The following is a 16,386-nucleotide window of genomic DNA, read 5'->3' as shown; positions in this document are numbered from 1 at the left end:
GGGGAAGCAAAATATTTGGAATCAATCCAGAGGCAAACCCTGGACAAAGAGAGCCCTATATGAACACCAGATATTCAGCCAGCAGAGCCCATGTTTTATACAAGGAGCTAAGCTTGCATTGGTCATGTTAGAAACAGAGCATAAAACCCAAATATCTTGGATTTACGTTTGGGCAAGCTGTTTTTCAGCGTTCCTGTTGAAGCACATTGTGTGCTCTAACCTCAGGCTTCTAAGGGATCGGGTGCAAGCCCCTCCCCCAGTGAGCAGAGGACCCCTCTCCCCCCAGAGTTCCTCTGGGGGTCCAAGTGCTGCAACCCGACCCCTGAGGGTCCTGAGCAGCCCTTCCTCCAGGCCCTCCAGGTTAGACACTCCCATAACTTTCTGAAGGAACAAATGACCCCAACAGTCTCACTGCACTCGGGACTGCAGAGAAGACAGTCTCAGCACGTCAGGCCCTTCTCCACACTAAGGCTCCAGGAGAAGAAAACCTGAAAGGAAAGGCAGATAAGCAAGCGAGGGCCCTCAGCAGAATCTGGCAAAAGGAACTCCCAGGGTTTTGCACAGCTTCTTTCAGCAAGTCTGAGATCAAGGAAATAGGAATCCAGAATGTACAATGGACAAAGAGGGAAGGTGCCAAACTCTTCTTTGGTGCCTGCTTTATTTGGACATGTCTCTCTGAAGCCAGGTGGTTGGTCCTAGCTTCCAAAACAGTTTGGCCACTGATACTAGTGACGAGGCCACTGTGCTGGGTGGCCTTGTCTGGATGCTCTGGATACCTGGCTTCCACGGAGCAACCACTGAGTTTCCATCTCCACCTTCTCCTCCACAGAAACGAGCTGCACTGGCAGGTGAACAGGGGTAAGGTATGGCAAGGGCAGAGTGGGACCGGGGTGGGACCCAGCTAAATGCAAAGTCCTTTCCAGGCACCCACAGACTTGAGCATACAGGATGGAAGTTACCACAGACTCTTGTTTTCCCCGGAGCACATCACTTGCCATGAGGGCAGGGTTTCTGACTCCTGTGCTGGGGGAAGAAAGAGAGCACTTACCGGGGGAAGATGGCAGTCATCAAGGCTGAAGCATAGCCAGGCTTGCAAGCTCCCTCTGAAAAGTTTGCGTACTTGGTGGCCAACTCCGCAGGCCTATGGGAAGAGAAGGAAAGTCACAGCTTGCCAGGCCCTGAGCAGTCAGTGGGTTATTAGTTTATGAAGAGCTGGAGGTGTTTAAACCTTGAATGAAGCTTCATTCCCCACAATCAGCACTTAAGCCCCTCTCCCACACCAAGGCTTCAGGGGGAAAAAGCTCTCCAGACCAAAAAACCCAAAAGGAATGGGTAGATAAATAAGCAAGGCCCTTGGATGGAATTTGGCAAAAGGAACTCACTGGGTTTACATAGCTTCTTTGCAGTAAGGCTGATCCCAAGGAAATGAGGAACTCCATCCAGGCTCCCAGACTGGGAGAACGGAGCCTGGAGATCTAAGGTGAGAGCCACTCAGGCTTTGATAAAGACAGAGGCACTGCCCTCTCAACCTTCCTTCTATGTTCCTACACGTCCAGCCTCACCTGCCTTGATTCTCTCCACACATAGATCCAGCCAGTGGGAACCACTCACAGTACCCGGATATACAGGATATGTGTGTTGGGGCCATTACTGGAACATTACATGTTCAGTGGAGGATGCTCTCCTGCTCGTCTATGCTCTCTGCCTGGAACGTTCTTCCTTGTCCTTCACCACTTGGTTATGCCTACTGGCCTTGCACCACGAAGCTTAGATGTCAACTTCACTGGGAGTAACTCCCTGACCCCCAGGCTGGTCTAAGTGTCTCCTCTGTGCTCCTATGGTCCACCCGCTGCCACCCACATTGCATGCTTACCCCCATCAGCACTTGCTATACTGTGCTATAATTGTTGGGAGTATGTATTCCTCATTATACAGTAAATTCCCGAGCTCAGAGTCTTCTTACATAAGACCCCTATACTTTTCTGAAGGAACAAAATGATCCTGACTGTCTCGCTGCACTTGGACTGCAACCAAGACAACCTCAGGAACCCACAAGTCAGAGATTGCTTAATATTTTTCATAAGACTTGTGTGTTCTAGCCCTGGCTTTGTTGCTGTGTGACTGTAGTCAAGTCACCTCACATCTTTGGGCTTCAATGCCTTTGTGTGTTCAAGGTGGGGCTGGAGTCACTGCCCTGCCACCAGAAACTGCCCCATGCAGTCTAGAGAAAACTACAACGGAAGAACAGGACACAGTCAGTGATGGCTGGGCTGGAGGCCCTGCATGCTGGGTACCTGAGCAAGTCCCGGCTGGTTGCCAGTCCCCAGGCCCAACCTCTCTGCCTCCACCCTTGGGCCAGCTGCCCAAACTCTGACCACTGATGCCCAGCTGCTCTGCCGTGCTGGGGCCCGGTGACAAGTCTTCCCTCGGGGCTGCCTTATGAGGTGGTTGTTGGGGAGTAGGGGGAAGGAAGGCTGGCACCTGTACTGGACAGCCAGAAATGATGACGCCACTGCCCACCGTGTGTCACGTGTCATTCACTCACGTGCCCCTGAGGGCCTAGCCCAGGGCCTTACCCAGAGTATTGTTCAGTGAATTTAGGTAAACTCATCTGTATCCATGTGCAGTTTCTTCTAGAAATCTACATGTTTTAGCCGTTCCTACCAATGAAATGTAAACATGCAAATGCTGAGTGACTATTTGGTAGGCAAAAGAAAGTCAAAAGTTTAACAAGATAATTTACATAACAATATTTCCTTATGTAAACAACTGCATTTCAGAAATGAAATATAAACTTCAGTTCAATTACTAAACTTACTGGGACTAGGCACAGTGATTAAAACACAGATTTTTTTTTTCAGTTACTCCTCTCAATAGCATGTGAGTAGGTGCTATTAATTATTAATTTACACACGAGCTCAGAAAGATGAAGAGACTTAGCCAAGATCATATAGCTTAAGTAAGTGGCAGACACTGGATTTGAACCTGTTTCTAACACCAGTGCAGGAGCTCTTAACATGGCACTGCCACCAGTGTGGGTCACAGTAAGAGCCACCACACAGGGACAGCGCATGAGCTGGCAGTGCAGTTGTAAGGGGTAGACAGGAGGGGCAAGAAGACCTCGCACAGCTCCTGGATCGCGTGCATACGGCGTGAGGCACCACGAGTCCCTCACACCCGGCCCCCAGTCCCCCGCCATCTGCTTGGCTGCCTTGTACAGTGGGTTCCTGCGGTCTTCCTGAATTCCAGAAAGTTTCACAAAGAAGACGAAAGATGGCTAGCAGCTGCCTCTTTAACACAATGCATTGCAGAAATACATGTAAAAGAGACCACCTCTTTCCTCTCTGGTGTACACCATCAACTTCTGGCAAGGTGCTTCAAGAATAAGGGCTATGGGACAGCCCAGGGTCTAAGGACTCAGGTGATCTACAAGAGAGGAGGGAGCACTGCTGCTGGAGCACAGCGGAGCCAGAACCCAGCAGGGAAGGCTGTTCCATAGCAGTACGAAGTAGTCACATACCAACGATGAGCAGCTCTAAATCAACCTTGCCATTCCAAAAGCACCAGTAACTTCAAAAACACACAGTCCCGGGTGCAGTGGGCCAGTCAAGTTATTACCGAATTAAAATGCCTTAGAAATGGTCTCCCGACTATCCCAGTGAGAGAATAATAGGGGGAGTGTTGGGGACTCTGAGTCATACAGCAGGCTGGGACCTCTGGGGCAGTTAGCGGTCAAAACCACCAAGATTAACAGTCGTCAACTCCCTCAGGCTAGAATAGTTAGTTTCTCTAAGGCACTCACACTCCAAATGCCAGGAGGCCCCCACAGATGTCTGATCAAATCATTCAGCCCTTGTTCTTCTCATACTCTGCAGCTGGCCTTTCATTTTGAGAGATTTAGCATTTCAACCAGTAAGAGCATCCATTGTCCTGCAAACGTGACTTCCAAGCCCCTGGGGTGAAGAGTGTAAACCACTGCACTCTCGAGAGGAAATCCAGATAGACAGACTGGAACCCAAAGGAAGGAACCAGACTTCCATTCCCCTGCTTCACTCTGAAGCACCTAATTTAAGGCCAAGCAATGGGTTGTAAAATGGGAAGAGTGTAGGATCTGGAATCAGAAACTTTCACAGAGGACACTGGCAAGCGGTGTGACCTTGGGCAAGTGATGGGAAATCTGATTCTCAGTTTCCTCATCTTTAAATGGGAACCACTCAATTCCCAGGGATCTTGGGAGGATGAGGTAAGGCAGCACATTTGGCTGGCTGCCCTCTAGAGCACCACACGAATGTTACGTGAAAGAGGAGGCGGCAGAGGCAGGCAGCCAGGTCATGGAGGCTTTGAACACTTGCCTCAAGTTTGGATTCCGGCATAGGGGACAGTCACTGAATGATTTACAGTGGGATAGTGCCTTGATCGACGTGTGCATTTTAAGGATCAATATTCGGGAGGTGAAGAGTAACACTGCAAGAGGCTGAAAGGAACAGTACAGAAAAATAATCAGAGAGAGTGTGATGTCTCACTTGCCAAGGGAAGGAAGTATCTTAAGAAGGACAGAGGGACCAACTGTGTCAAACAGTGCAGTAGGCCTGGTAAGGTGTAGCCATAGGATTAACAGCTGAATTTGACAACACGAAGATTATTCCTGACCTTGAAGGTTACTCCTGACCAGGGCTATTTCACTGGAGGGAGGGAGAGAGCGAGGGAGGGAGGGAGGGAGGGAGTAAGGGAGACGGAGGGGGAGAGGGGAGAGAGAGAGAGAGAGAGAGAGAGAGAGAGAGAGAGAGAGAGAGAGAGAGAGAGAGAGAGAGAGAAATGGGGCAATAGCTGGAGGAAAGAAGCAAGGAAAGACATTTTTTGAGGTCAGGAACTATTTTGGCATGTTTATAAGCTGCTAGAATAAGAGAAAAAACCCATGATGCAGTAGAGATGGGACAGTTGTAGGACAAATGTCCTTGAGTAGGTGAGGGGGAAAGGATCTAATACAGAAGTAGAAGGGTTGGCCTTAGCGCTGCATCCCCTGCCCTGCCCTGGCCAGTGACTACCTAGTCATCCTGCCATATTCAGCTGAACACTACTTCCTTTATGAAGCTTTTCACGATTGCTTCCCTTCCCAAGTAGAACCAACCTATCCTGCTTGTGGACCCCATCTGACCTAGAGCTGATTTTCACCGTAGCTTGCTCACTTGTTCCCACACACGCTCTCTCTCTCCTATCTCCTTCCCTTAGTTCATCTCATTCACTCACTCAACAAATATTTAGAGGCAACACAGTCACTCTGCTTGGATTTGTGTCCTGGCTCTATCCCATACCGGCTGTGTAACTTTGGCCACGTTATTTAATTGCTGTGCCTTGATTTCTACATCTTTAAAACTGTGATTATACTGGTACTTACCTCATAAAATTGTTGTGAGGATTATGCTGAGAATAAAGTACTTAATACAATGCCTGGCATATAGTTATCTCTCAATACACGCTAACTGTAACAGTCTCGTTGTTATGTGCCAGACACAGGCCTGGCATTAGGGATGCAATGATGACTAGGACACAGGTATGGCCCAGCACTTGTTCCACCGAACAGCAATTGTCCATTTAAATACCTTTCTCTCCTAGACCGTGAAAATTGAGCGCAGTGCATAGCACAGCGTACCATGCATGGCAGAGTACATAAGTACCAAACTGTTTGTTGGACTGAACCCAATTAGTTACCTTGACTTGGAAGGTTAAATGACAGGAAGTGTGGGGGAGAGGTGGTGATAACGGGAAAATGGAGAAGGAAGGGACTTTAAAAGTTATTCTTGGGGAGGCCAGATGGCTCAGTTGGTCAGAGCGCGAGCTCTTAACAACAAGGTTGCCGGTTCGATTCCCACATGGGCCAGTGAGCTGTGCCCTCCATAATTAGATTGAAAAAAATGGCTTGAGCTTGGACCTGAGCCTCTAGTGGGCGGCCAGTTAGCTCAGTGGTTGGAGCACATTGCTCATAACACCAAGATCGTTGGTTTGCTTCCCACATGGGTCAGCGAGAAGCAATGGCTTGAGCTTGGAGCTGAGCTGCTGGAGCTCAGTGGTTACAGTGAAGTGCTCATAACACCGAGGTCACTGGTTTGAGACCCACATGGGCTAGTGAGCTGTGTCCTCCACAACCAGATTAAAAACAAAAACAAAAAATGACCTGACTTGGAGCTGAGCTGCGCCCCCCATAACTAGATTGAAAAACAACGACTTGACATTCCTGGAAAAACACAGTTCCCCAATATTCCCCAATTTAAAAAAAAAAATCATTAAGATGGTAAATTAAAAAAAAGAAAAGTTATTCTTGAGGACTCTACAGATCAATGATGGACATCTTGTGACCAATGGTCTAATTTCTAGAACCCCCTGAAAGAGGACTAAACCCAGATCAGCCCCCTACTATGCCTCCTCCCTCATTCCATGTGCTAGTTTACTGGTACAGAGGTCAAAGAACTGGGTGTGAGAATGAAACAAAACCATGTATAACAACTAGCACACTGCCTGGAAAATAATAGTTAATAAATACAGCTTCCTTTCAAGCAAATGTAGCGACTTGAAGCTAGCCAATATTATTGTGCTGTAAGGACGTGCATGAACACACAGATAAGAAGCCTCACCAGAGCTCCCCCCACCGCTGCTTCTTCAATTCTATCCTCTCTCACCTTCCTGAGGAAGATGCTTTTCTCTAATATTACTAAAGGGGTAATGTTACTAAAGGGTTGTTTCTGGAACTATGACATGACTTGGGAAATGGCAGAAGCAGCTTAGGTTTGATTTAGTAATTCTATTCTGTCATTAAGCATTTTTATTTTAGCTTTTTTCCTGAAATAGTCCTTATGTAAGAAACATTACTTAATATTGCCATAGATCCTTTCAAGCTCCAAGATGGAAACTTTTCTCCTTAAAGACAATTTTCTCTCTCCTGACTGCCCTTTCTCCTCCATCCCCATTATTACAGGTCTGCTGGCTCTTCTTGCATTATCTCTTCATTCACTCACATTTGGGGTGTTGCTAATCTATCCTGCCTTGGGTATCACTGGCCCTTTGCTCTTTGTGAACTCCAAAGCAGACTCGGGCTTCTATAGTTTTTGCCTCACTTAATAGCAATCTGTGATAAACTCGGCAGCACTCTCTCATGTCTCTACCAACACTTTAAGAGAAGAGGGACTGCTTGATCTGAGCCATCTGGAATTTGTGGTATTTCTCAGCTCTGGAGGCCCTGCCTTTCAGCTCTTGGTACTGGGCACAGCAATAAGTTTTCAATAAACAAGGCCACTCTGCTGTTTGATCAGTGATTCTGGAGCTGACATCACTGCAGTTTATCTTTGTTTCCAGGGCTTCGTGATTCATTTTGACTGGGAGAATGCTCTCCAGTAAGCTCTTGCAAATGCTTTAACCTGAGCTGTATTGGCCACTCTCACAGCCTCTCCACCAGGGATTTGTGGCGACTGCTCCAATTCAATTTCTGGGTGGTAGTGAAAAGAACAAGGGAACTAACATTTCTTGAGCATAAACCGTGTGCCAGACAGTTGATCTAATTATGTAATTTAGTTTTACAATAATCTTGTAAGGCAGTATAACCCTTAGACCCAGACATGTGGGGCTGAAATAATCTAAGACACAGCTGGAAGAGGTGCTGTTCCATGCTTATACTATAAAATTTCAAATGATAAATTGTGATAGGTATTGCATTGAATCTGTAGCTTGCTTTGAGTAGTATGGACATTTTAACAATATTAATTCTTCTAATCCATGAGCATGGAATATCTTTCCATTTATTTGTGTCTTTTTCAATTTCTTTAACCGGTGTCTTATAGTTTTTAGTGTAGTGGTTTTTTGCCTCCTAAGTTAATATTCCCAGGTCTTTTATTCTTTCTGATGCCATTGTAGATGGGATTGTTTTCTTAATTTCTCTTTCTGATAGTTCATTATTAGTGTATAGAAACATAACTGATTTTTGTATATTGATTTTGTGTCCTGCAACTTTACTAAATTTAATAGTTCTAACAGTTTTTTGGTGGAGTCTTTAGGGTTTTCTATATATAATACCATGTCATCTACAAATACAGACAGTTTTACTACCTTTTTTTCAATTTGTATGCCTTTTACTTTTTTCTTGCCCAACTGCTTTTGCCCAACTATAATGAATAAAAATGGCTAGACTGGACATCTTTGTCTCATTCCTGATCCTAGAGGAAAACCTTCCAGCTTTTCACCATTGAGTTGTTAGCTGTGATGTTTGATGTTGATGATGTTAGCTGTGGGCTTGTCATATACGGCCTTTATTACATTAAGGATGTTCCCTCTATACTCACTTTGCTGAGTTTTTATTACGAATGGATATTGAAGTTTGTCAAATGCTTTTTTTCCATTTATTGAAATAATCATGATTTTTATCCTTCATTTTGTTAATGGGGTTTATCACACTGATTGATTTGCAGATTTTGAACCATGCTAGCATCCCTGGCATAAATCCCCCTTGATCATGGTGTATGTTCCCATTAATGTATTGTTGAACTCAGTTTGCCAGAATTTTGTTGAGGATTTTGCATGTGTTTTCATCAGGGACATTGGCCTGTAATTTTCTTTTCTTGTAGTGTCTTTGTCTGGTTTTGGTATCAAGATAATGCTGGCCTTGTAAAATGAATCTGAAAGTGTCGCATCCTCTTCTGTTTTGTGGAAAAGTTTGAGAAGTATTGGTATTAATTCTTCTATAAATGTTTGGTAGAATTCACCAATGAAGCCATCTGGTCCTGGACTTTTGTTTTGAGAGGTTTTTGATTACTGATTCAATTTCCTTACTAGCAATTGATCTGTTCAGATTTTCTATTTTTTCATGAATTCAGTTTTGGTAGGTTCAAATGATAAATTTAACACAACCAGAAAACTAATTACAATCCACATTTTCCCTGCGTACTCTGGGGAAGACTTACATTTGCGGTCATCGTCGACAAAGCACAGTCACGACCGTTGAGAGTCAGTATTTATGGGCAGTATGAAAGACACGTCATGAGTAATGCTGTAATCAGCGTGAAGTAAAGGTACTGGAGAAATGCAGACAGTACGATCTATGTTGTTTCTATAAAACAGGTCCCTGAGAGCCATGGCACTGTAACAGCACTATTACTACCTTTTTCTTGTGGTGGGAGATGTGAAATTAGCCAGGAATGATGCAGTTGACAATAAAAATCATGAAGAGATGGTTTGTGAACCTAAATAGAAAGAGATGGTATCTAGATACTATGAAGAACCTTCATGTGCACTGATTGGATAATAAACAAATACATTGCATCTCTTCTTTGCCTACTGTTCTAAGTCCTCGTCAATAAATCATTATATCTCACATGGACCCATCAGCTTGTTTAGACCCAGAGGCTTTACAAAAAATATTTAGCCAGTGCTCTGTACACTTTTAGTGCAGCCCTACTCTATGGTAAATTTTATTCTCATTTTTGACAAGAGAAACTGACACTAAAACCTATCTTCTGTTCTCATCAAAGCCCTTCCTTTCTTTGGTAGAAAGAACAATGGGCTTAAAGGTAAAAAGATTGGAGTTTAAGTAACTAACTCTTCCACTTACTAATTGTGTAACCTCAAGTAAGAGATTATCGGTTTCCTTAACTCTTAAATAGCCATAATAATACACATTTTATAGGACGAATGGAAGATCAAATGATTTCCTGCAATAATGTAGGTCAGAGCATTCTTTGAAAGGTACACAAATGTCAGTTACTGTTCCTGTTGTTTTAATATTTGACTTTTGCTATTAGTACTTCTAGATATCTGATTTATCATCATTTCACTAATTTAATGAGGAAAAAAACTTCCTTTTATTTTTCCTACTTGGATTATTCTCTACAACTCACTTGGCCGCCTCCAAATTTCTGCCTGATGGGCAGGGAGGGCAGGAGACTACTGAGAACAGAGGGAGAAGGCTGCTGAAATGAGGCCAACATCTCAAATGCAGGGACTTGTCTTCAACTGGCTTGCCAGTGGCTATCCGAGCCCAGTGGAAGGGCTAAATCTCATAAGATCTGTAGTGAATATCACAGTCAAAACTGTGCCCAATTTTCTATCGACCCTCAGTGCAAGACAAAGGTCATTTTCCTGATTTCCAGATAACATTCTCTCTAAATCCACTAAGTGCAAACTTCTTGACCCCATTGTCCAGGATGATATTAACAATAAAGGGCAGGGGTACTCAAAGCCACAGCACAAAGTGCATCTTCTTGGAGCATCACATTTACTTGAAAATATGGGGAATAACGTATTAAAACAACACACATGTATTATGGAGTAGAACGAAAAGTACTTTTTAAAAATAGAATTTTTTAAAAGAATGTTTATACTTGCAGTGGGTTGCTTTGTAATATGTTCATTCTCTGCTATTTAGGGTATCAGGGGGAAAAAGTTGCAGAAGAGGATCTGAGCTTTCCATTTTGGTTCCTGCTGTAGTAATTGAAGTGAGAGAGTTAATAAAAGATTACCTTCAAGTATCAGTACAACCAGAGTTATGCACAGGGCACGGAAGTGGAGACATGAGACGATTAAAGTGGCCTAGGGGATTAGGAGGGCATCTTGAGGAGGTGATGTCAAGAAAACAGGGTGGAAGGGCATTCTCAGCAGAAGATACAATACATGCAAAGGCCCAAAGAGGGCCGGACATATTTGGGGAACTGCAAATACTTGAGCACTGAGGGAACAAAGCCCGTGAAACAAGATCATGGTCTTGCTGCCAGGACAAGGAGTATGGACTTTGTGCTGGAGGCAGTGGGGAATCATTTAAGGACTTTTATGCAGAGGAAATGACATGCACTAGCCCTGGGAGCAATGAGGAGGTCTGGCCTGAGAGGTGATAGAGGAAGGAGACTTGTAAGAGATTTAGGAAGCAAAATAATAGAAAGTGGAAGAAATGTAACCAGCCATTATTGAGCAATACCAGAGTTTTTGTTTTTATTTTACTTTTGTACACTTTTGTTAATCCTCAGACAATTTAGTATGATGGGTCTTATTATCCTCATTTTATGAACAAGAAAAAAAGACTCAGCTAATACGCAGCAGAAAGAATATTTGAACATAGAGCTTTCTTTTTTCAAAGTCCTTGGTTATTGGTTGTTTTTTGTTGATGGTTAATCAATAAGTCTTTATTTTTTAGAAGTTTTAGATTTATAGAAACACTGAGTAGATAGTATAGAGTTCCCATATACTCCTTGCCACTCCCCAGTCTCCCCATTATCAAAATTTTGCATTAGTGTGGTGCATTTGTGACAATTAATGAACCAATATTAATACATTATTGTAACTAAAGTTCATAGTTGACATTAAGATTCACTCTCTGTTTCACCTAAGTCCACATATACTTTTATAACAGCATGACTTTCAATAAAGGTTAATGAAAAAAAAAGATTCCCTCTATGTGATCTACGTACTATGGGTTTTGATAAATGCGCAGTGCACCTCTTCATCCCTTTTCCCCTTCCTCCTTTCACCTGGCAACCACGGATTTCTTTACTGTCTCCATAGCTTTTCCTTTTCCAGAATGTCACATGCTTAAAAGCATATACTATGTAGCCTTTTCAGACTGGCGTCTTTCACTTAGCAATATATACTGAAGTTTCTTCCATGTCATTTCATGGCTTCACAGCTCATTTCTTTTTAACACTAAATATTCTACTGTCTCGATGTATCACAGTTTGTTTATCCATTCATCTAATGGACATCTTGATTACTTTCAGTTGTTGGCAATTATGAATTTTTTAAAGGTAACTAAACAAGCCTGAGCAATGTGTAAATTTGTGCAATATTGCAATACTTGTGTGCAGTTTTTGTACAGACATAACTTTTCAACTCAATTGGGTAAATATCTAGAAGAACAGTGATTGCTAAATCACAGTTAGCTTTATAAGATGCTGCCAAACTGTCTTCCAATGTGGCTGAACCATTCTGCACTCCCATCAGCAATGAGTGAGAGCTCCTGTTGCTCCACATCCTCGTCAGCATTTGGTGCTGTTAGTGCTATGGATTTTAGCCATTAGAATAGGTGTGTGGTGGTGTTTCACATTTTGAATTTTCCTAATGACATATGATATGAACATGTTTTCACATGCTTATTTGCCATCTGTACATCTTCTTTGGTGAGGTGTCTGTTAAGGTCTTTAGCTCATTTTTAAATTGGGTTGACTGTTTTCTTATTGTTGAGTTTTAAGAGTTCTTTGTATACAAGTCCTTTATCAAACATGTGTTTTACAAGTATTTTTTCCCCAGTTTGTTTTTTCATTCTCTTAACAGAGTCTTTCACAGGACAAAGGTTGTAAATTTTAATAAAGTCAAAGCATTGATTTTTTTTCTTTCATGGATTGTACTTTTAGTTTTGTATCTAAAACTTCATTGCCAAAACCAACGTCACATAGATTTTGTCCTATGTTACCTTCTAAAATTTTATAGTTTTGTGTTTTATACTTAGGTCTATTTAGGTTCCATTTTGAGTTAATTTTTGTGAAAAGTACAAGGTGAATGATTAAATTTCTGCATATGGATGCCCAATTGTTGCAGCACCATTTGTTGACAAGACTATTCTTCTTTCCGTTGAATTGCCTTTGCTCTTTTATCAAAGATCAGTTGGCTACAGACAGTCCCTGACTTACGATGGTTTGACTTGGGACTTGTTGAGTTTACAATGGTGCAAAAACGATACACTTTCAGTAGAAACTGTACTTCAGATTTTGAATTTTGATCTTTCCCAGGCTAGCAATATGCCGTAAGATCCTCTTTCATGATGATGGGCAGAGGCAAAGAGCCACAGCTCCCAGTTAGCCCGGGGATCATGAGGGTAAACAATACAGTGTACTGTGTTGCCAGCATTTTTTGGATACTGTTTTCTGAGCACGTTTAAAGTAGGCTAGGTTAAGCTATGTTTGGTAGGTTAGGTGTATTAAATGCATTTCTGACTTACACAATATTTTCAACTTAACAATGGGTTTATAGAAACATAACTCCATCATAAGTCGAGGAGCGTCTGTATATTTGTGTTTATTTCTGTGCTCTCTATTCTGTTCCACTGGTCTGTTTGTCTATTCTTTTACCAATACTATGGTGTTCTGATTATTGTAGCACTATTGTAAGTCTGAAGTCATGTAGTGTCAGTCCTTCAACTTTGTTCCTCTTCACCAGTATTACGTAGGCTATTCTGGGTCTTTTGTCTTTCTGTATAAACTTTAAGTTTGTTGATATCCACAAAATAACATGCTGGGATTTTAATAGACATTATGTTAAATCTACAGATCAAAATTAGATTTATACGTAAGTATTTATTTTTGTGTGTGTGCTAATGTAAATAACATTGTGTTTTTAACTTCAAATTCCAATTTTTCACTTGCTGGTATATAGGAAAGCAACTGACTTTTGTATAATAACCTTGTATCTTGCAACCTTGCTATAATTGCTAATTAGTTCCAGGAGTTTTTGCCAATTCTCTGGGATTTTCCACATAGACAATCATGTCATTTGTGAACAAAGACAGTTTTATTTCTTCCTTCCCAATCTCTATGCCTTTTCTTTTCTTTTTCTTATTGAATTGGTTAGAGCTTTCAGTATAATGTTGAATAGAAGTGGTAAAATGGGACATTCTTGTCTAGTTTCTCATCACTAAGCATGAGGTTAACTGTAGGTTTTTTTTGTAGGTGTTCTTAATCAAATTGAGGGAGTTTCTCCCTATTCCTAGTTTGCTGAGAGTTTTTCTAAAAATCATGATTGGTTGTGGACTGCATCAAATGCTTTTTCTGCAACTTACAGATATTATCATATGATTCTTCTTCTTTAGCCTGCTGATGTGATGTGACAGAATACAGCAGTTGATTCTCTAGTGTTGAACCAACCTTGAATACCTGGAATAAATCCCACTTGGTTGTGAGGTATGAATCTTTTTGTACGTTGTTGGATTTAATATGCTAATATTTTGTTGAGGATTTTTGCACTATGTATGTTCATAAGAGATACTGGTGTGTAGTTTTCCTTTCTTATAATGTCTTTATCTGGTTTTGGTTTTAAGGTAAATGCTGGCTTCACAGAACAAGTTAGGAAGTGTTCCTTCTGCTTCTATTTTCTGGAAGACACTGCAGAGAATTGGTATCACCTTTTCCTTAAATGTTTATTAGAATTCACCAGTGAAACCATCTGAGTCTGATGCTTTCTGTTTTGGAAGGTTCTTAATTATTGATTCAATTTCTCTAGTAGATATAGGCCTATTCAGATGATCTATTTATTCTTGTGTGAGTTTTGGTAGTTTGTGTCTTCCAAGGAATTGTTTCATTGCATCTAAGTTATCAAATTTGTAGGCATAAAGTTGTTCATAATATTCCTGTACTATCCTTTTAATATATCCATGGGATCCAGTAGTAATGATCCCACTTTCATTTCTGATATTAGTAATTTGTGTCTTCTCTCTTTTTTCTTGGTTAGCCTAGCTAGAAGTTTTCAATTTTATTAATATTTTCAAATAATCGCTTTTGCTTTTGTTGATCTTCTCTTCTGATTTCTGCTTTTTATTTTTATGATGGCTTCCTACGTACTATCTCCCTTTCCACTTATGCTCCTCTCCAATCTATCTACCTTCCCACAGCCAGTCACGTTCCTTGTCACCCATCTAAACTGATTATGTGTTTCACCTACTTAAAACACTTCAATGGCATCTTCTGTCCCCAAGATGAAGCTCAAACTTCTTATGTATCTCTAAAACCCTGCTTAATTTGGTCTGCCCATTCCTCCAGACAGATTATGTTTCATCCTCAGAACCCTTGGAGCTTTGACAGCATAGAAAAGACATATTAAGTCTTTAGACAAATATTTACTTCAATTGTAGATAAGGAAAGATATTGAAATAGGCCAATAGAATGTACAGGAAACTCTTCAATTGATTCAGATTTCAAAAGACCATGAAGAAAAAACTAGAGAAAGGGCTAGTAGCCAAAAATTAATATAAAATGGATTTTTAAAAATAGTGTTTAGAGACCTAGAGATAATAATGAGAGTTTGAAAAAATTTACAGGACAGTCACATCCAAATATATTTTTTCATTATAGAGGTATATAAGGACAATACAGAAAATGCAAACTCAAAAGGAAAAAAAAGTACCCATAATCCCACTATCCTAACATAACTAATGCTACACTCTGTAGTAGTTATTATGCAACGTTCAGTTATGATTATAGTGACAGGCTTGAAGGCTAGACCCCCATGGTTCCCAACCCTGGCATGACAGAATTACGTGGGAGAACGTTTAAACATTAAGGTACCTGAGCCCTGACTCCTGATCAACTAAATCAGAATCTCTGGGTGGTGAGGTCCTGGGTTGAGAAATATAGACATACTCCTATGTATAGCTGGGGTCATACCTCAAGGTGAGTTTATTCTTGGCATCAATCATGTGGGAAAGTGGAGAGTTCCTCAAACAGGAAACAGACCATCTTTTAGAGCAGTTGTTCTCAACTTAGCTGCATATTAGACTTACCTGGGGAGCTTTAAAAGTCCCAGCGCCTGGTTACACCTCAAGCCAGTAACTTCAGAATCTCTAGGGGGTGGATGCAAGCATCAGTACATTTTTAAGCTCCCTAGGTGATTCCAATGTGCAGTCAAGGTTAAGAACTACTTAAGAGAGCTGAGAGCTCCAGGTGTGGTACAAAGTGGGGATTTCACTTTTTGGGTCTTGATCACATAGGTATCAAGATGCGAAGGAGGAAATCTTTAACAGTGGGCTGTGAAACAGGCTAGAAGTTATGAAGCAAAGAACCCAGTCAAATCCTACAATGCTGTGCTCTCCTGTTGTGAACTAAGTATGGTCCTGGCTTGAGCTACCTACAAAACAGACAGCACTCTATATTTTGCAAACCAGACTACTTCTTTGGTTTTCTTATACTCTCAGGGTTTATTTCTCTGTTGGTCTCTTTTAAAATCATTAGTGAAGTATTTTTAGCTTTGCTTAGAGGAACCAAGAGAAAAGGTGGGTTTTTGTTGTTGTTGTTTCTTGGTTTGGGTCTGTTGCTGTTGTTGTTTTCTCTCTCTTTGTTAAAGCATTTAAGAGAACCTGTGCTCTCTGGAGTGAATGTGGTGATGGCAGCAGTTCTTGAAATGAGAGCTCCTCCAGGAGATGGTGAAAGGCAGGGGTCACTTGGCAGTACTCATTGCTGTACTTCCTACGCCCCCCAAATCTTCCAATATTGATTCTCAGGGGATCTGGGTTTTGTTGCTCAAGATGGAGCTGTTCTTTCTTTTATCCTCTTCTGCTGTCCTGGATTAGTTTAACAAGCATTTACTGAACATTCACTATGCACCACAGACACTGCACTAGGTACTGGGAACACATCTGTAAGCAGGACATCC

The 16,386-nt window shown here is 41.7% G+C and overlaps 1 protein-coding gene across 6 annotated transcripts in view; it reads right to left on the bottom strand.

Moving 5' to 3' along the window:
- ST3GAL3 (ST3 beta-galactoside alpha-2,3-sialyltransferase 3) overlaps positions 1-16,386 on the bottom strand; it is a 177,897-nt gene that overhangs the window by 69,365 nt on the left and 92,146 nt on the right. For all 6 annotated transcript variants that reach the window (XM_019751097.2, XM_019751096.2, XM_074334584.1 and 3 more), the window contains one exon: positions 1,049-1,141. In XM_019751097.2, coding sequence (XP_019606656.1) covers positions 1,049-1,141 — 93 coding nt within the window. The remainder of the gene's footprint in view (positions 1-1,048; positions 1,142-16,386) is intronic.

The sequence above is a fragment of the Rhinolophus sinicus genome, linkage group LG06 (genome assembly GCF_036562045.2).
Source record: "Rhinolophus sinicus isolate RSC01 linkage group LG06, ASM3656204v1, whole genome shotgun sequence".
Lineage (NCBI taxonomy): Eukaryota > Metazoa > Chordata > Mammalia > Chiroptera > Rhinolophidae > Rhinolophus > Rhinolophus sinicus.
Note: the sequence above shows the minus strand (reverse complement) of the source record. Positions and strands in the feature narration are given on the sequence as shown.